Genomic DNA, 20,105 nt, shown 5'->3' on the forward strand with positions numbered 1-20,105 from the left:
AGGAGGGAACCCAGAGGCGAGGCCTGCTGTGCCAATAATGTCCTGTGCCAGCCGTTTGCCTGCGGGGACTTTGGGCGGCAACCGCGTCCCAGTGGACCATCCCTGCTGTTTTCCTAGCGCGGAGGCGCAGGAACTGCGTGCAGAGGCGGCAAGCGGAGAGAGGAGAGCAGGAACTTCGCTCTTCCTCCGCTGTGTGGTGGTGCCTAGCCAAGCTCGGGTTGGGAGGGGAGAGAGTCCTATTGGTTAGTTTAATTCCGGGGAGTTTGCACAAGCCGCGCCTGGGCTGTTTCGGCCTGGAAACAGATTGACTAGAGACCATGCGTGGTGTGCAGCAAACAATGGGAGGGTGTCTGCTTGCGGCTTTGCTTTATTATTATTATTATTATTATTATTATTATTATTAAAAAAAAAAAAACTTCCAGCATTCCCCCCTCCCAGGAAGGCCAGCGGCTTGGGAAACTCAGGCATTGTGCTGGCAGAAGGCAGCAAAACCGTCCTCTCTGCTCCTTCCCCGCACCCAAAAGCAGCATCAAGGGAACACAGCGCCCAGCTGGCAGCCAGACATGGGTGCAGCTGGCACCACCGAGATTGCCTGAGGCGGTGGGACACTGTAATAGAGTCCTTTAAAAAAAAGTGCATTGGAGCGAGGGGAGGGGGGTGTTCTTCATTTTTTCCTCACGGAAAATAAACCAATTTGCTAGCGTCGTAGGTGTCTCAGAACGACCAGCGTCAGCTTTTCCAACGATTGTATAGCTGTGTGGACAACCTCCAGAAGCGCGCGCTTTGCTTCCGTTTGAAAAAAAGGGATAATATTAGGCGCTGCGATGCCGCCAGAGCTGGTTCTGGAGAGCGAGGGCTTATTCCAGGATACGATTTCCTAGGAAGATGTCTGCATTCAAAATAAATGGTCCCTGTTTCAACCCTGCAACGCCAGGCGCGCCCTCCGCCGAAAAGCAGCCCCAAAGGAACAGTTCTAGAAAGTAAAAGCACGCGCGGCATGTGGGAAGCAAGCCTGGGAAGGGAGAGAGCAGCTTGTACGGGAGGAAAGACAGGTTTTCTTCTTCGCACCTCGATTTGTCCTGGAAAGCCCAAATGCCTGGGCTCTTTTCCTCCTTGGCGCCTCAGGTTGCTGGCTGGGCTCGACCGACTCAAATGCCTGCAAATCGTATGCACACAAGGCAGACTTCCGAGTCACATGCATCGTAGGATCGGGCAGAAAAAAAAGTTCTGCAATTCCTGAGGCTTGTTTATAAGCGATCATCCGGTCCCCTTGACAGCATCCACTGGATCCTGTTTTCTCTCTCGGTGGCTGGAAGGAAAACCCGCCGCTGTAGGGAGGGGAACAGGGATCTTTCGCCCGCCCGCCCGCCCGCCCCGCTTCGTTTTCCCGGCCAACTTTCTCCCTCTCTTCACTTTTCCTGTGTGTGTGTCTATACCGAGGAGGCGGAGGCGGCCAGCGCTTCCCTTCTCCTCCGCCCTCTCCTCCCTTGTGTCTGGGGCTTGGGATAGGAGGAAGAGGAAGATGACGAGCCAGTGCAATTAGCCTAACAAGGGGCGGGGGGCGGCGGCGGCAGCAGCAGCAGGAGGCGCGGCGGCGGCGGCGGCTTTTTCCCGGGCCACTGACACATCTTCCTCTTCTCCTCGCCGGGGCGATGAAGGGGGACTTTTCGGAGTTAAGCTGGAAAAGTCCGGCGGGATCTTCTCCCCCCGCCTCTCGCGCAGCTCCTTGAAAAGTGGGAGGAATCCCTTTCCTCCCTCCCTCCCTCCCTCTCCAAAGACCCCACCGTGGAGACGGGGCTTGGCTGGGATCTGTGTACACATTCCTCTTTTTTTGTTGCCGTCCCCCCACCAAGAGGCGGATATATCTATACTTCTATATGGTTGGTGGTTTTTTTTTTGCTCGTCTTAAAAGGGAGAGGCTTTGCTCTCTTCGGTGCATGTGGAAACTGTTCCCCGCTCTTCTTTTCTCCGCGCTCCCCATAGATATTTTTTAAATTTTATTCTGATGCGTCGTCCCCCCTCCAATGTGGACTCCGGCGGATCTGTGCTTCCTTTGTAATTGGGAAATGAAATAATGGCGACCCGTCGGGCAGCGGGGCCACCCGGGGGAGATGGAGACACCCAGCCGCCCGAAGTCGCCAGGAGCTGCAGCCAGGTAGGCAGGGGGCGAAGAGGGCGAAGCCGAGGGGGGGGGGGAGCAAGGGCGGGTCCCGAGTCCGGCCCGAGCGGCGTTGGCTGGGTCGGGGGGCGGCGGAGGGAGCGAGCGCTGCTCCCGTGTTGATGAGCTGGAGCAGCCAGCCAGGGGCGGTAGCCGCCGCCGCGCGCGGGGAATGGCTTGGATTGGAGCGGCTTTAATGGCCGCCCCATCCCTGTTGCCTGCCTGCCTCCCTCTTCCCTTCCTGCCCGCCCGTCCCGGAGTTGCCGGGAGTTGGACGCTAGGAGTTGGCGGCCGCCCCCGACCCTCGAGCGAAGGGAAGGGAAGGGAAGGGGGGAGCAGGGAAGGGGGCGGGAAAAAGAGAAAGTTTGGAGCTGCCGCCTCTCCCCCCCCCTCCCGCACAATGTTTAGGGTGGGATTTGTTCCCGCGTTTTCCATCGCCCCCAAACCTGGCCGTGGTGTGAAGAGAAAGAAGCCCTCTTTTCTTCCTTTCTCTTACTCTCTCCCCCCCCCAGGCTGTCCCCATTTACGACTTTGGGGAGTCTCCTTCGCCGCACCTCCTCACTGAAAAGACTCTTGTTTTCCATAGAGAGCCAATTGCTCGAGATCTTTGCTGTCTTTTGAAAAATCCCTTTGGTAACAACAGCCCCTAATCTTTCCCTACTTCTGCCCCCCCTTCCCTTTGTCCCATTGATCTGAGGGGGGGGGGGAGAGAGGGCGGCGCAGTCTTCGTGTGTATGCATATATGTGTGTGTGTGTATTTTAAGACCCTGAATGACACGCTTCCATTTCCCCCTCCTGGTGTGTGTGTACATATTTCGCTTTTACAGGCCAGCTCCAGCAGATTCCAGTGTGTAGGGGCTTTATAGACAGTGTTCCTCTTCTCTCTGCTCCCCTGTCCAGAGTTGTTCCTGGGATATTCCTATGTGCATCTTTAATTTGGAAAGTTGTATATTTTTAATTCCTTAATGGTGGCACTGCACGTTCAAGACTAATAGCTTGTCCTTAGAAAGGCCCCTGTTTCAACCCTTCATCCCAGGCTCCATATTAATAGTACTAATAGCATTAAATCTCCGCCAGTGCTGTGTTTGTTCTGCACTACACATCAAAGGTGACTCCTCTTATTCAAATTTTTATGAGGGTTTCCGATGGACTGAGGCATGCTGGAGTATCGTGCTGTGTCTGTGTTTATATGGAGCATATGGTATGTGAAAGTTTCATGCCCCATGCGTGTAAGTCCTTGTGAGGTGGAAGTGTCCTCTGTGTCATTTTCTTATGCTATATATACCCTTGCTTAATATATAAGTGAATTGTAGCTGCATTGCTGTCAATACCCTTTTTGAGAAATGGAATTTGACACTTTTTAAAAATAGTGTTTATTTAAGAGGGGAGCCTTTAATCTACTATTCTGTCCTTGGCTTACCCGAGTGCTTTGATATAACAGTGCCACGTGGTATTGTAAGATCAATCCTCTGTTAAGTGTGCCTTCTAATATATCTGTACAGCTGGATAAGTTCTGAGTAGAAAAACTTGGTGGAGAACTGTAACAGGTTATTGTTTGTGGCTTAGCATTCGGTGATCTTTGCAAATGATAGCAAGAGATAGATTCTACCCCTCTCCCCAATCGTTTGCGTGTGTGTGTGTGTGTGTGTGTCTGTGTGTATGAGAGAGAGAGAGAGAACATTAAAGTAGAGCAGTGAATGAAGAGAAACAGCTACGATTGATAATTATTTCTCAGTAGTTCGTGCACTGTATAGAAGATGTGGGATCCTGGGCTCTCTGAGACCATTCCTATAATCTGCCTATCATTAGCATGGTAAACCATAATGAATCCCTTCGAGTTGAGGCATATAAAATAGGTAAGATGATACCTTTTCATTGAACCAGCTCCTGTTTATGAGTGTATACAAGCGGTACAGTTCATAGAGACACTTTAGGTTGTTAAGAGCAGTATGGCTGTCTTTCCACCCTGGCAGAGTTTTTATATTCCTAAATAAAGATTGCATTTCATTAACAAAAACAGCATTTCCTGTTCTGTGTACCTCATTCTATGGCACCAATAGAGCAGTACATCTTTCTACCAAACTCAGTTGGAGCTGGACCCTCACAGTGAAGCTGGCTGTTTAGTTGGTTCTTCAAAATGAGCAATTCCAAGGTGGACTTACTGGACTTTTTTATTTTCATTTGGGGGGGGAATATCAATTTTAATGCAGCTTTCTTTAGCAGTACCTCGGTTTAAAACTGGAATCGCTTACTGTAGGGTGGGTTTAACCGGAGAACACTGGGAATGGTGTATAGTTTTCAACAGATATGGAGACTTCTTTCAGTGTTTTTATGGTCAAGTTTAACATGGTGTTTGAATTGATCTTTGAAGTCATATTTTATGGCATAGGTGACAGCACAGTTTTTGGAACACAGTTTGGTGGAATGAACCTTAGCACCTCTGTACGCTGAATAGTCATGACATTTACAGAGTAGGCATACAATATACTTCTGTCGAATTGCAACTCTACTGGAATATTTTCTTATTTAAGTAAAATTTAATCATGCTTTCTGGTGGCCAGACACAGGCTTGCACACTCCTCCTTCCCTTCCCCCTTCTCTTTGGGGTTAATGCTAACTATGGTTAAGCATTGTGTCTGAACCTCCATAAATCTGGTTACTGTTAAGCATAGTTTGAAACTAGCTTCTAATTCTTGTTTCAGTCCCTTAATTTAGAGGTCAACTGCTTTTGCTGGTTCTGTCATGTAATAACTGAACCACTGGTAATACTAACCGAAATAGGAAGAGTGGAAAATTTCTGGCGAAGGATGCCTGTGAGCCAAAGGGGCGATGCTCTTGATTGCCCCGCCACGGTTTGGTGATTAGGCATCATGATGCGTGAACTAGTCCAGTGCTGACAATAATACATTTTGGAAAATACTATAGTTTGCTGCTGTTGCATCTTAGAGTCTCTTGTTAGATATGAGAACAGAAGACAGGTATATTGTGTACACCTGCTTTTCACTATATGCCACTCTCGAGTTTATATGCACTTGTCCCTGTTCCTCTCTGTGCAGGGCAAGGGATCTCCTCTTCATTTTGTTTCATCCCACAGTGAGTGGGAGAAAGGAAAAGGGACCAAGTCTGAGGCTTTCTGAAATCTCTTCTAACAAATTTCCCAGGAACAGTGAACCAGACCAGGGCTTGACAGACTTAATAAAAGTGGGAGTCTGAATACACTGTCCTGCTTTGCAGGGCATGCTAAGCCAAACCAATTTAAGCAAGACCATGCACACGGGCAGACTCCTAGAGAGGAGCTTGCCGCCACTTCGACCATCCCCGTTCTTTTTAGCTGTTGTGCTGTGCCAAGCCACAATTTGCTGGAGTGTGTGTTGTCCAAACTGGGACACATGATTAAACTCAACCCTCGCTAAGCATGAGCTGTAGCAAAGGACTTAGTTTTGCATGCACCGTGTCCACAAGGGCCAAGAAGGAGCAGAGTGACTACAAGCTCCTCTGAGAGGCCATACATTGTTTGTACCTTGCCTCATTAAGGCAAGGTTTGGCTTAGTGTGTAGTGCAAACCAGCTCACTCTCTCTTCATGGGTGCCTTTCACATGTTCCTCTTGAGCTACTTCACAGATAGGAGCATGGCTTTGTCTGGCATGGTGTGTGTTTTTTTCTGGAAAGCTGAGGAGAATTCTGGGATGTCCTCACATTTTATCATTGGATGTTATATTTGCATGTGTATGAATCAGATGTGAAAACAATCTAGAACAACTTCAGAACAGTCCCACATACTGTGCAATGTTTTGGCGTTATATAATGCAATTCCATTCACAATGTGGTAATCTCTAACATACTATGGAGCAACAGATGGAGTTTCATTTATGAATATAATTAGCCATGCAGTCGAAAGTATATGGATAACTACTATAATGTACGTGTTATACTTGTCTTTACACTCAGTTTCATGGCTTTATTGCTGGTGATGTGATGACAGGAGACGTTAATAGTCTTTAAAAATGGATGCTGTGACTCATTCAAACTCAGGAGGTGTTTACATTAAATTCTTAATTACAGGAGGACTAATTAGTACTGAAACTTTTCATGTACCAACTTCAGCACCATTTCATTTCTGTGCGGCTCACTATTCATGCAGACCTAATTGGTCTTGGTTTTCCATCCCCTCCCATCCCAAACACCACTGAGTGATGGAGAGTTAATCCATATCTCTTCCTCCACAATACAGCTGAGATAAAATTCTAGCCATATGCCTGCACCTTGGCTGGTGGAATTGATTAGTTCTTTTACTGCTGGGCTCTTTTTTTGGGGGGGGGGGGAGGACTTCCTTAGGAACTGCTGTTGGATAGTGTAGAATGTTTTTGCAAAGGTTGACTGATTCACATGGCTACTTTTGTGGTGGTGGTGTGGTGCAAACACGTCATGTGATAAAAATCACAAGTTGTCTGGACCTTAGGAATGCACATTGTTGGTTTTTAAATGCACGTCCTCTGAAACTAGGAGTTTGCAAATGCAAATTGATTCTTTGCAGGTTTATTCAGAAGCAAGTCCCATTGACTTCAGTGGGATGTATTCATGAGTTAATGCATGTAGGACTGCAAACTTTCATACATGGTTAGTGTCTTTGTTTGAATGCACCCTCTAATATTTTTTAGAAAATAATGATAGGCAAGTCTTGTTTTCTGTTTAGCTGCCTGCCATGTATGAAGAATGGGATGAAGATGGGTTGGAACTCAACAACAGAAGTTTCCAGTCATTGTCTGAAACTTCCTGTAACATGTTGGTAATTAGTTGCTCCTGGGGGTGATCATCTATAATGGTAGATTGTGTGGCTGTAACGGTATTGAGTTCAGCTGCATTTCAGACATTGTGGTCCAACTTGGACAATTGTGTTGGATCACTCATGTGCTTCCTCCTCCCCATTCCTCTTCTCCTTTGGCTGCGAAGAGCAGATTAGAAGCACCCACTTCTAAACTAATCTGTTTCTCTGGGTTCATATGTAACAGGGTGCTCTAGGACACGGGTGGCGTTGTGATCTAAACCACAGAGCTATTCGGGCTTGCTGGTCAGAAGGTCGGCAGAGCGAGCTCCCTTTGCTCTGTCCCAGCTCCTGCCAACCTAGCAGTTCGAAAGCACACCAGTGCAAGTAGATATATAGGTACCGGTGTGGCGGGAAGGTAAACGGCATTTCTGTGCACTCTGGTTTCTGTCACAGTGTTCCTTTGTGCCAGAAGCGGTTAAGTCCTGCTGGCCACATGACCCAGAAAACTCTCTGTGGACAAACTCTGGCTCCCTTGGCCTGAAAGCGAGATGAGTACCGCAACCCCATATTCGCCTTTGACTGGACTTAACCGTCCAGGGTTCCTTTACCTTTTTACCTTTTAGTTAGTTTAGAAGTGGAAGCAAAAGTTTTCAGGCTCCTTGAGGCCACCACAGAGGAGGGAGAGGGAAAGGAGGTGGTAGGAAGATGAAAGCTTGATCCTTGGATATGCTATGCTAAATAATAGTTCAGTGTTAGATTCAAAAAGGCCTAGTTCTGTGATAAATGGCTCTTTCTTGGTTTCATTTTCCTAGTTGCAAAATTAAACAGTGTACTTTGTACATATTCAGTAATATGCTAGTACTGTAGGATCTTACATTAAAATATATAATACTAATACAATATCTAAAATTAGGTAGTTTTTATGCATGCAAGTGGTTTACGTAGACAGGTGTGTCCAAGGACTGTCACAATTACTATCAGGAGAAAAGTAGCTTGTCGTGAAAGGGCTTCATAACACTTATGTGACACTGAAATAGCACCTTGGCAATGGGGGAAGGACCACTGAGCTTTCTATATGTTTACCTCTCGTCAATCTTCCCCACAGACTCGACACTAATCTAGTAAATGGAATTGCAATGTCACTTCAGGTCAGCCTGCTGCATGGGGGGACCCTTAGTGTTCCTTTTGGACACTGACGAGGATTTCCTTTGAGAATGGAGAATCTGTGTTGCCAGCTAAGTCTTCATTTGCATTTAAATACTGTACTGCTGTAATATTAGTGAGTTTCAATGTGCATTTATTTGTATATTTCTGTATAGCAACTATGTGGAAATTAAATGGTGCTTTGGTAAAAGATGCCAGTTTTAAAAACTGCTGGCATTACTTTCTCAAAAAAATGTGACAATTGCCATCTTTATCAGTTTCTTTTTTAAAATAAATATCATTTTATTTACAAAGAGTAATATAGAAAAATGCAAGTATAAATTGCCCCTTCCTATAAAAAAAACCCCAAGAGTAAACAAAATACTTAAGTAACTAAACCAGTGTTAAAACTTTGATTTTTTTTATGTTTATTTTGTCCTTTCCTATTAAAAAAAAAAAAGAGAAATGGATGTTAGCACTTGACTAGAATTCCCCTCCGGAATATGTTTGCATGCAGTTTGGATTATTCATAAACTTTGTGTGCCATGATTTTCTCATGCCCTTCTCCAAAGCTGACAATTTATTCTGTGTTTACCTTTTCAATAGTGATATTTTGCACTTAGAAGAAGCTGTAGCAAATTATGTACACAAATGCAGCTACTCTAAAATAACAGTTTTAAATGTTTGTTGCTGTGAAGAGTTTGCTTACTTGGACATTTTCCTAAGTAGTTACTGAAAGTATAAGATAGAAATACGAGAGTATATGCATAACACTCCAAAGGATTTATGCTGTATATATCATGGGGACAGGGACCCTTTGGTCCTCAGATGTTATCACTCTCCAGCATGCATCAGCCTCAGCCCTTCAAGGTCCATGATTGAGGATAATGGGAAATGTAGTCCAGCAACATTTGTAGAACCACATCCCTGACTTAGAATGCTGTATACAAAATTGACTTCTTTCCTAATGTCAGCAAAGGTCTTGACTTGCTAAGTACACTGAGCAAATACCTCTGGGACTTCATATCAAACCATTAATTTCAGTTGGAATATTTTCTTTTGAGCTGATTTAACCCCAGCGAAGCCAGTGAAACTAAACAAGCTGGAATCCTGGCAGGATTTGAGGTAAAGCAGCAATGCTATCAGGACATTTTAGTGATTATAAGTGGTTTAATACCTTATTCTCTTCCCCACCCCTTCTGTTACTCTGTGCTCACTTTGTTTCTTGATCACGCTGGGAAACACTTGATACTAATTAAAACTACAAGCTGTTTTAGACTCTGTGAAACAGAGCAACATAAAAAAAAACCCCAATTATGTATTGGCCAGTGACCTTCATCTATCATGAAAATTGCAAGCAATTTTGTACATTCAACAAAAGCCTTGTATACTTCTGTTCTGAGCGCAATTACATCTTGAGCACTTCAGGGATAGAACCATCTCCCAACTCTTGCAGAAATGTTTCTCTGCTTAAAAACAATCTACAGTCTACTAAGGAGATTCTCTTACATATTTCAATGGATGAATGGCTATTCTGACTCTAGCTATTGTTAGTGTTGGAACACCCGGAGGTTATCAGGACCACACCCATATCATATCAGGCTGTGAAGAGGCCCTTTCACCTTCAACATAAAGAGTAATGTGATGACTCAAATGTATTTGCACTAGAATAGATAAAATACAGTACCCACGAGTCAGCAAGAGGCTTACTCAAGATGTGGACTTTCATTCCTTAAGTTGGATCATACGTCTAGGAGCTCCTTAGTATAATCTAAGGTTAGTTTTGCATGCCTTTATTCCGAATGGGCCTAATCATAGGCTCAATCATGGACTCAGTCCTATTTGTTTAATAACTTCCTACCCAATGAATTGGGACGCGGGTGGCACTGTGGGTTAAACCACAGAGCCTAGGACTTGTCGACCAGAAGGATGGCGGTTCGAATCCCTGCGACAGGGTGAGCTCCTTTTGCTCGGTCCCTGCTCCTGCCAACCTAGCAGCTCAAAAGCACGTCAAAGTGCAATTAGATAAATAGGTAACGCTCCGGCGGAAAGGTAAATGGCGTTTCCGTGCGCTGCTCTGGTTCGCCAGAAGCGGCTTAGTCATGCTGGCCACATGACCCGGAAGCTGTACGCCGGTTCCCTTGGCCAATAAAGCGAGATGAGCACCGCAACCCCAGAGTCGATCACGACTGGACCTAATGGTCAGGGGTCCCTTTACCTTACCCAATGAATTATGTAGGGGCAATGTTGAACAATTTTGCAATTAAAACTCCCAATCCAGTACAGAATAGAATATCATCTAGAGGCCAGGTAGTGTCAGAAGTATTGCATCGACACACCTTGTTAAATGCCATGTCTTAAATTGCTGGTCTTTCACAAGTAGACTGTGAATGAAATGGCAGAATTAGCCCTAGCAGCTATTGTATAGATAGGAGATTTAAACTTTCCAGAGTGACTGTGTCCGTTTTCCTTGACGCTGTAGGCAGTGGTGGAGCTTCCTTGCTCACACCATTGACTTCAGTTGCGTGGAGGAATCATTCTGTTATCATAGTCATTCTTTTCTCCCTGCTAGGGAACATTCAATTTGCAGTAGATGCAAGAGGCAAATCCAGTACTGCGGTGAGTAATCCACTTTGGACAGTAAGTCCTGCACAGTATCTGAATCTTGCTAGCTGTCCCAAGTTTACATCCATTAATGTAATAGTATTGCTTATGATTTCTTTATTCTGTTTTCCCAGCCACTGTTGCTTGTGACGGTAAATGATATTCCAGTTCCAACTACAGGTACTCGAGGAACTATGCCTCTAGAACCTAAACCAAATAATATTTTCATTTGTGGTTAAAACATTACCTGTGTGATCTTACCGTTAGTTTGAAAAGGAGTGCAATGACTTTAAATAGTTTCAGTAATAAGTCTTCCAAAAACCAAGTAAAAGTCTTGGCTCTACTTCTAAACTAGCGTTGCATTGTACATTCCTCACTTGGATTTGCTGAAAGAGGGCTGTACCCCTGTGGTGCTGATTATATTTCTGGATTGCAGGTTTCAAGTAGATCTTGGCAATTTAAAGGTTGCAGCTGAAGTCTGTGCCTGTTTACTCAGAAGTAAGTCCTACTGGGTTTAGTGGGACATATTCTCAAGGCAGTGTACATAGGAGTGCAGCCCTAGTGCATGCTCATTATTTAAGACCTTATGAAAGGTGGTTGATATGCAAGAGAATGGCAAAGGGTCTTAGTTTAGTTTGTACTTCCAGTCAGATGGAGCCTTTGAGTGGTGCATTTACTCCTTGATAATTTTTGCATTGTTTTGGTCAAGGGGTTATACGGTAATATAAGTCTGTACACATTTTGATATTAAAGAACAGTTCACTAGCATAATTAGTTAAGTATTGCCTAATGTATAATTGCCTAATGTATATATCAAGCTCTTCTGGAACCTGATTTGTGGGATGTTGGCATGCTGTTTGAAGTAATATATCCTCCTTCCTATATTTTAAAGAGAAGCAGTGATGCACCCACTGATAAAATCATCTTTAGACATCGTTAGATGAGCTAGCCAGCTTTAGGGCTGTTTTTGAATCTTCCACCGTCTTAGAGAAGGAAGTTGAACATATGGTGGTCGAGTAACTCCACTTCTGGATAACACTTTTCTAGAACCCATTTCAGTCAGGCCCTGGTAGAGCTGCATCTGGAAGCTGATGGAGAAAATTCTTCATCCTGATAATTTGGATTTCTTAACTATGCAAATTGATTCAACCCCCACCTTGAACATCTAAGAGAACCAATGGGTCTGGCTCTTGAGTAGTTCTCTTGGCATGTACTCCAGCGGGCCTTCACTGACGGATAGTTTGGACCATTGGGGATTGATTGTATTCTGCAAGGTGTGTGTGTGTGTGCGCATGTGTGTATATCTATATCTATATATCACCAGGGCTGTTTAGCATCAGCCTGAAGCCGCCGGGACAGAAGATCTGGACTGGAGCCTTGTTGTAGGGTGTTTTCACTGTACTAGTGACTCTCACCTCTACATTGTGTTATCAAAGCATTCAGGGACATTCTCTGTTCTGAATTATTGTCTCATGACTGTGCTTGATAGGCTGAAATCAAACAAGCTGAAATAGAGTCTGCGGAAGACATAGGTAATTGCAGTGTTCACCCCAAATTCCAACTGTGAAAAGTTAAATATAAGCCACACTTTTTTCGAAATTCTGTGAAAAGTTAAAGTGCGGCTTAAACCTTACAAAAATTGGCTTTTACGATATCACTCCCATCCTGTCCTGCCTGCACCTTATATTTGGGCCAATACGGTGATAAAAAAATGTCCAAGGACCATAGCTCTTTGTTAACTGACTAGCTAGACAGGTGCTAGGAATGAAATTGTCACTTGTTAAACAGGCTTGATTCAGACCTTGGGTTGTATCCAGCTAAATAATTATGTATGTGGAACAACTACCAGGAGCGCAATAGATTTCTCCCTTCCTATGTGGCACCCCCCCCCCCCACATGTGCTCTGGGGTTTTCCACAATTTTTCTGGAGCAGTTTCAGGGTCAGTGTGGGAAGAGGAGAGGGAGAGGAAGTTTTGTTGTGCTCTTGGACTGCTTCATGTGAACAGTCCAAGCACTGTTCATGTGAACAGTCTTGGGGGTCTCCATCACATGTGTTTCAGAAAATTTGGATTGACCCTCTGTTCTGGAAGTTGACTTCCTGTGTCAGAAAGAAATGAATTGCAAAAATGTTCCGTATGCTGGTGGCACTCACCATAGCCTTCTGATCTATGGCAGCTATGGTACTTTCTGCTTTGCCAACAGCAGAGAGTTAATCAGAATTCCTGATCTAGTTCCAGAGCTCCTGTAGCTGATCCTCTCTTGGGTATGTTAGCATGCAGATAGCTTGTTGTTGCATTTATTGCTGCTGTAATTTTGTGCTTTTTTACTTTTTGCCTGTATTTCCCTCCTTCATACATACATTCAAGATTTGATTTAAATTTGTGTAGTGCTCAGGAAAATGCTTTTGCATTAACTTTCGTGTGGACATGCTAATGCTTAGATGGAAGTTATCTGCAGTAAAGTGTGTTTGTCCAACATCTTAGCTAAATGCGGCAAGTAGATATTGTATTGTCTGTCTGTTTGTTTGTTTATTTATTTATTTGCAAGATTTTTATCCAGCTCTTCATCCAATCTCCATAGTAGTTTACAATGATTAACAGAACAATAATGTTAAAAACATAATAGAACTGAAAATGGCAGCGACCAAAACATGACACTGAGCAGTTGTTAATTCCCAAAGGACACAGCTGAAACAGCAGAGTTTTTACTTGTTTGCAGAAAGTACGGAAGAAACTGTTCAAATTTTCCTAGGGAGTCTTATTAATTTGGGGGCAGCTTCAAAAGAGGTTGGGAGTACCTGGTTGGGAGTTAACAGGTGAGCTGTAGAAATTCACATGGCGTACCGTAACCTGAATTTATGAACAGAGACGTAAGAAAAATTGGTTGGCTGGCATTTACTGTTTTATACAGAGCCTGAGTGATACACTGTGGACTGTATCCAGCAAAGTAGTTCCTTTAGGACAAGGATTCCCATTTGCACAGCAGCACTTTTGTTTGGTCTCCTCTCCCCATACACCTGTGCACACTCTGTCCAAGGGCTTGGTGGAACTCCCAGAACAGATAGGAGGAATGTGTGGAGAGAGGAAAGGGAGGAAGAATTCTGTTGCACAGACAAGAATCCGTATGCTCATGGAATTACTTCATTGGATACTGCCTCCTGACTATATTTCTAGAATCTTTCTGTGATGGGTATCTGCACGTGGGAAGACGAACAAATGCGAATATAGAATTGGGAGCCAAGATTCTGCTAGGACACTTCTGTATGCAAAACATTGACTCCCAATTACACATTTGCATTAAAGGATTGCACTCCAAAGAACTGCTTCTCCTGCCTGGGTTTTTTTTATTATTATTATTATATGTCCTACAAAAACAGGTGTGAGTAGGTGGTAGTGGCATGAAACATGTTTTAAGCAAGTAATTTCTGCCATCAGAATGTATGGTTTAAAATGAGCAGCAAATTCAGGAGAGGACAGACAGATGAGAGGAAGATCAGGTTGCTCCATAACATGTTTGCAGCCTAAGTTTTAAATAAATCCCTGCAAGGAAAGGTAGTGGTTGGGATCCAGCTTTACTTAGTTGCCCATTAGTTTCCCATTGAAATGAATGTGAAAATCCAGCCATCGTTATGTGAAGTCCCACTGAGTTCAATGGAATTTCGTGTAATCTGGATCCAAACCAGTATTGTCAGGTAGTGGAGCAGCGCCGTCCTTGTCTGGAAACTTGTGTTTGTATGGTAGGTTTGGACTCAGGTTTTGCCGGCTGCAATTCTGAAGAAAACAAGTGCTAGCCACTATTATGCAGAAATTGTACAGTATTGCTGTTTGAAATGTAAATATTTTGGAGTTCAGAAAAGCTTGTTTAAGTGTGGACAGGCCTTGAAGCTGCACATTGGCAGAGTGATGACACTGTCTAGATTTTCATTACTCTTTGTGCAAAGGTAATGTATGTACTTCTGTTTCTACAGTACTGTACTAGATACCTTTTGCAGTCCTGCTGCACTATTGTTTGAGTGCAGCATCTCATATAAAGAAACAACTAAGGAGTTAGGAAAGCATATTGTGGTGGTAGATTCTCCTGAATTCCAGCAAAAGTACATATAGACCCTATATTTTGTGTCCCTTTGGTGTAGTGGTTAGAGTCTTGTACTATAAGACCTGGAAGACCATGAAGATGAATGGGTGACATAGGGCCAGTCACTGTCTCTCAGCTTAACCTTCCTCACAGGGTTGCTGTGAGGATAATATGAGGAGAAAGAGAACCATGTATGTCACCTTGAGCTCCTTGGAAAAAAGGTGGAAGATAAATGTAATAAATAGATAACTTTTACCCCTTTAAAATGTGGTGTTTTCAAATGCAGATATCATAAGCTCCTGTGAAAGTAGAAAGGCGAGGAAAATAATATTATCAAATGTTGTTTTTCTTCTGATCAAGGGCATGTTACCCGTTCTAGTAAACTAGGGATGAGAAATCTCTGCTTTGTTGGGCTCCATCTCCCATCAGCCACAGCCATGCTCAGTGCTGATGGGGATTAGAGTCCAACAGCTGGAGGGACACAGGTTCTCCACCCCTGTTTTAAATTATATATAATACAGGAGAAGGGTATTGATTGCTGACCTCAATGTGTGGCCTGGCCGGTATGGAAGGCAGTGCTTCTTCAAATACTTGGGCTCCAAGCCATTTAGAGCTTTAAAGGCGAGCAGAAGCACTTTGAATTGGGTCCAGAAGTGAAAGAGACAGCTTGTGATTCCTAGGCACTGTGCCAGTCAAAACTCCAGATACTAGCATTCTGCACAGAAGTTTCCAAACCATTTCAAAGGCAGATCTATGTACAATACATTGCAATAATCCAAATGGGATGTTATCATTGCATGGGTAACCATGGCTAGGTTATCTCTGCCCAGGAGAGGTTGCAGTTGGTATAAAGCTTAAGTGATGCTGGTCTGCATAATTAGCTGCTTACCTTTCTTTGTCCAAGAGTTTAAGCAAATGCTGTGAAATACACGTCCTTTTAACAAACCCACTAATCATCATAAAGGGACCCCTGACCATTAGGTCCAGTCGTGACCGACTCCGGGGTTGCGGCACTCATCCCGCTTTATTGGCCGAGGGAGCCGGCGTATAGCTTCCGGGTCATGTGGCCAGCAGGACTAAGCCGCTTCTGGCGAACCAGAGCAGCGCACAGCAATGCCGTTTGCCTTCCCGCCGGAGCGGTACCTATTTATCTACTTGGACTTTGACATGCTTCCGAACTGCTAGGTTGGCAGGAGTAGGGACTGAGGAATGGAAGCTCACCCCATTGCAGGGATTCGAACCGCCAACCTTCTGATCGGCAAGTCCTAGGCTCTGTGGTTTAACCCACAGCGCCACCCGCATCCCTCATATATGTGTAACCTGTTTCTAATACTGGTGGCAAATTGCAGAAATAAACTGTGAGGGAGTTTATTACATTGTGTACACTCATTAATAGGAGTCTAAAACTCCACTGCTCAGGAAAAGTATCCTGAAGTGTTGCTACCTTGATGTTGCTTGCATTATTTGGTAAAAGGCAAAACAAAGGCTAACCATTAAGTTTGGCGTTTTTCATCTTTACCTAAATAATAGAAAAAGAATGAGTAAAAGGTCTACAAGTATTGAATAATAGAATCATAGAGTTGGAAGGGACCATGAGGGTCATCTAGTCCAACCCCTGCAGTGCAAGAATCTTTTGTCCATGGGCTCAAAACCACAACCCTGAGATTAAGAGTCTCAAGTTCTATCAACTGAGCTATATTGTATGGGATGCAGGTGGCACTGTGGTTTAAACCATTGAGCCTCTTGTGCTTGCTGATCGGAAGGTCGGTGGTTCGAATCCCCGTGACGGGGTGAGCTCCCTTTGCTCTGTCCCAGCTCCTGCCAACCTAGCAGTTCAAAACCATGCCAGTGCAAGTAGATAAATAGGTACCACTGCGACGGGAAGGTAAACTGTGTTTCCGTGTAGTCTGGTTTCCGTCACAGTGTTCTATTGCGCCAGAAGCAGTTTAGTCATGCTGGCCCAGAAAGCTGTCTGTAGACAAATGCCGGCTCCTTCGGCCTGAAAGCGAGATGAGTGCCACAACCCCATAGTCGCCTTTGACTGGACTTAACCGTTGAGGGGTCCTTTACCCTTTTACCTTTACCTATTGTATTACCTTGAAGATTCAACACTTTGTTGCATGCCAATTTGATAATGGATTTCTTCCTCTTATTTACCTCCCCGCTTTGCAGGATCTCATTGAAAAACTCAATTTGCTTTGCAGAAGAGATGTTGAGGAAGGTCATGCTCCCACAATTAGTGCAGTCAGTTTCACTGGGATGACAGTAGCTTCTTCCTCGGTTCTCAAATCTTCATTGGCTTTTGTAAATAGGCTTCCTTAGTTGCTGTGGTAATAGCAACCCCTCCCTTTCTTTAATTTCAGGACCTCAAGTGGATTTTTAGCAGCCTTCATAACCTAGGGTAGCAGACAGCAGCAGGAGTTAATTCTAGAAGGTCCAAACTTCTGGGGAGAAATTAATCCCCATAGGTTCTTCGTTAGATCAAGTTTTTTTATAGGAGGGTCTTTGGGGCTTAGGTAAAGGTAAAGGGACCCCTGACCATTAGGTCCAGTCGTGACCGACTCTGGGGTTGCAACGCTCATCTCGCTTTATTGGCCGAGGGAGCTGGCGTACAGTCAGCTTAGTCTCTAGCTGGCGTACAGACTAAGCAGCTTCTGGCGAACCAGAGCAGCGCACGGAAACGCCGTTTACCTTCCCGCCGGAGCGGTACCTATTTATCTACTTGCACTTTGATGTGCTTTCGAACTGCTAGGTTGGCAGGAGCAGAGACCAAGCAATGGGAGCTCACCCCTTCACGGGGATTCGAACTGCTGACCTTCTGATCAGCAAGTCCTAGGCTCTGTGGTTTAACCTATAGCACCACCCACGTCCTTTGGGGCTTACGGAAGACCAAATATAATTCCCATTATGCATTCTTTCAAAACTAAAGCTGTTTCTCCTCCAAAATCTAAACAAAGAGCCTCTTTGGCGGAATGAAGCAAGATTCCTATGAAGTGTAAACAAGTCAGTAAGAAAAAGATGACAAGCAAGGACTAGGGTGAATAAATGCAGAGTTTTGGCTAGCATGTACCTTTGGGTTCAGTGAGGCTATGATTGAAATCAAGGTGGGCAGCTCTAGCTAAGCTTGCATAGCTAGGCCTGTCCCCAGATGCACTGCCTGAGGAATATGATTTGATGATTGCTGAAAGCTTCTACTCGCATTTAAAGAAGCAGCAATACCAAGTGGGAATATAAAAACAGGATCTAGAAAAGCACATTGCTCAGCTATAGCTGTTGCAAGTTATAAACCCCTCTGTAAGGAATAAAACCCCTATGTTTTTTCTCCACTAGCAGAAATTTAGCCTCTTCCTCCCCACTTTCAGCTATTTGCATACTAAAATTCGCAGGGCGGAAGCCATAATTTATACATAATTGGATGCAAGTTTGGGGGCAGTTTTATGTTACAAGATTCCTAAAAGGAAAGCCTACCCCAACCTTGCAAATAAGCCCAGAAATGTTTCTAGCCCATTAAATGTTTGTGAAATCATTGCAGTTGAGAAAGCAGTGTTCTCCGTACGTGCACTTCCTACATGTGAGCTATGGACAGATGAGTCATGTAGAAAATTCTTTAAGTTTCGGACTCAGAGGCAAGAAATTTACCTGGTTTATGTCACTGAGTCACAAACTTTCTACAGTTGCAGACTTCCAAGCACCTTTTAATCAGTGCCGTGGCTACGGGGGAGCTAGCCAGGTTTTTTTGCCCCGGGCAAAGCCTCCAGAGGGGTGCCATTGAGGCTCCCAGCCTGTGTGTGTCTGTGTGTACACAAATGCACGTGTGGGGTACCAAACTGGGTCTCTGACCTGGGTGAAAGAAAGCCTAGTTTTGCCCTTGCTTTAACAGAAATTAAAGGAAAGTATGTGTGTATTTTGTGTTTCTCCATAGTGCAGTGTGTGTATACATATATGCATGTGAGTATACGGAGGGAGGGAAGCTTGGGTGCACAAAAAACAAGATACCCCCAAATGCCACGATTAGAAAAGTCTGAAGAACACAGTTTTGGTTCTATAAAACTTGGCTCTTGGGCGCAGATCATGATGAGAGATAATGCTGGGTTGTGGGAATTTCCCCTTCATACACTTTTAAACTGCTTCCTGTTGGGCAGGGGAATAAATTCCAGTGACAGCCAAGGTCTTAAATTTGCTTTCAAAATGCAAGCTATATTTCCTACTCATTGAACTGAAATGTTTGTCACAAAACACATATCTTAAATTACTCTAGCCACATTTGAAGTCAAAAAACAGTGGGCAGGTGATTAGAGGAGAAAGGGTTGTAAAGAGTTTCAAAAGTTCACTTCTGACATATGATTAGTGGTTTGAATTCCAGTGTCTTTCTTTTAAAAAATATGTGAACAGTAGAAAATACACACGGATGCTTGAAATTAAAGATGATCAAAAAGACGGCAAAGACTATTAAAAAGATGGCAAAGTGGACTTGTGAAGGATTTCGGCCTAGATGTGGGATCTCCAGGATGACAACAGGCATTGATGGACATTGGGGAACGCAACCGGGAAAGGGGGGAGGGAAATTTGGAATCCAAAGGGTGTTAAATTATATTTTATTCTTTGTTCTATTTTATTTTATTTTAATCTGTTCTGCATATTAAAGAGGGGAACTCGAAGGGAGCGGGGTCGATTTTAGGGGATGGAAAAACATTCTTAACATTGGGTTAACTATAATAAGTTTAAAATTTGGGGTAAGAACTTGTTGAATCTATTTGAAGGAATTGGAATACAAGAGGGGGTGGGGTGGGGAAGTCCTGGCAAGACGCCAATGAAAATAAGGTTATAAAATGGATGTTTTATTTCTTTTTTGTTTTCTGTTATATTTGGAAATGTTCAATAAATATTATTTAAAAAAAAATAGACCATAGTTCTGATTGCCAAGTCTGAATAAAATAAAGCAGTTGAGATTCACTTACCTTTGAATTCCAGGCTTTGTCAATGTTACCTACCCTCTGAGGGCTTCTCTAATGCTTTGTTCCTGTAGGCTTCAAATGATCCCTTACTGCTTTCAACCTACTTCCCTGCCACAACCAGCTCCCTCCTCCCTCCTCCTGCAAGTTCCACAGCTGCAAATAGGTGAATCATTTCACATATGGAATGCACATAGTTTTAAAAGGTCTCTGAAACAAAGCTAGTCAGCTTTGATGTTGGGGCATTCTGAACATGGGAGGGCAGGGAGAAGAAGAGAGGAAAGCTTCCTGCTCAAACAGTGGCAAAGCAATTGGGTAAGTTAATTGACATGATTGCCATCAATTTGCGGACAAGTCAACTGATGTCTCTTTCAATAAAAGGCTCCTGCAGGCTCCCTTCAGATCTTTC

At 44.0% G+C, this 20,105-nt stretch overlaps 2 protein-coding genes across 4 annotated transcripts in view; both read left to right on the top strand.

Moving 5' to 3' along the window:
• Positions 1-20,105, top strand: part of PRTFDC1 (phosphoribosyl transferase domain containing 1) — a 168,159-nt gene that overhangs the window by 77,977 nt on the left and 70,077 nt on the right. The window lies entirely within an intron of this gene.
• The window catches only part of ARHGAP21 (Rho GTPase activating protein 21), a 105,108-nt gene continuing 86,573 nt past the window's right edge, over positions 1,571-20,105 (top strand). For 2 of the 3 annotated variants that reach the window (XM_081834168.1, XM_081834169.1), the window contains exon 1: positions 1,571-2,155. In XM_081834168.1, the coding sequence (XP_081690294.1) occupies positions 2,075-2,155 (81 nt within the window). In that variant the 5' untranslated portion in view covers positions 1,571-2,074. The remainder of the gene's footprint in view (positions 2,156-20,105) is intronic. The other variant, XM_081834170.1, reaches the window with a different exon arrangement.

Source organism: Podarcis erhardii (assembly GCF_964252035.2).
Source record: "Podarcis erhardii genome assembly, chromosome: 12".
Lineage (NCBI taxonomy): Eukaryota > Metazoa > Chordata > Lepidosauria > Squamata > Lacertidae > Podarcis > Podarcis erhardii.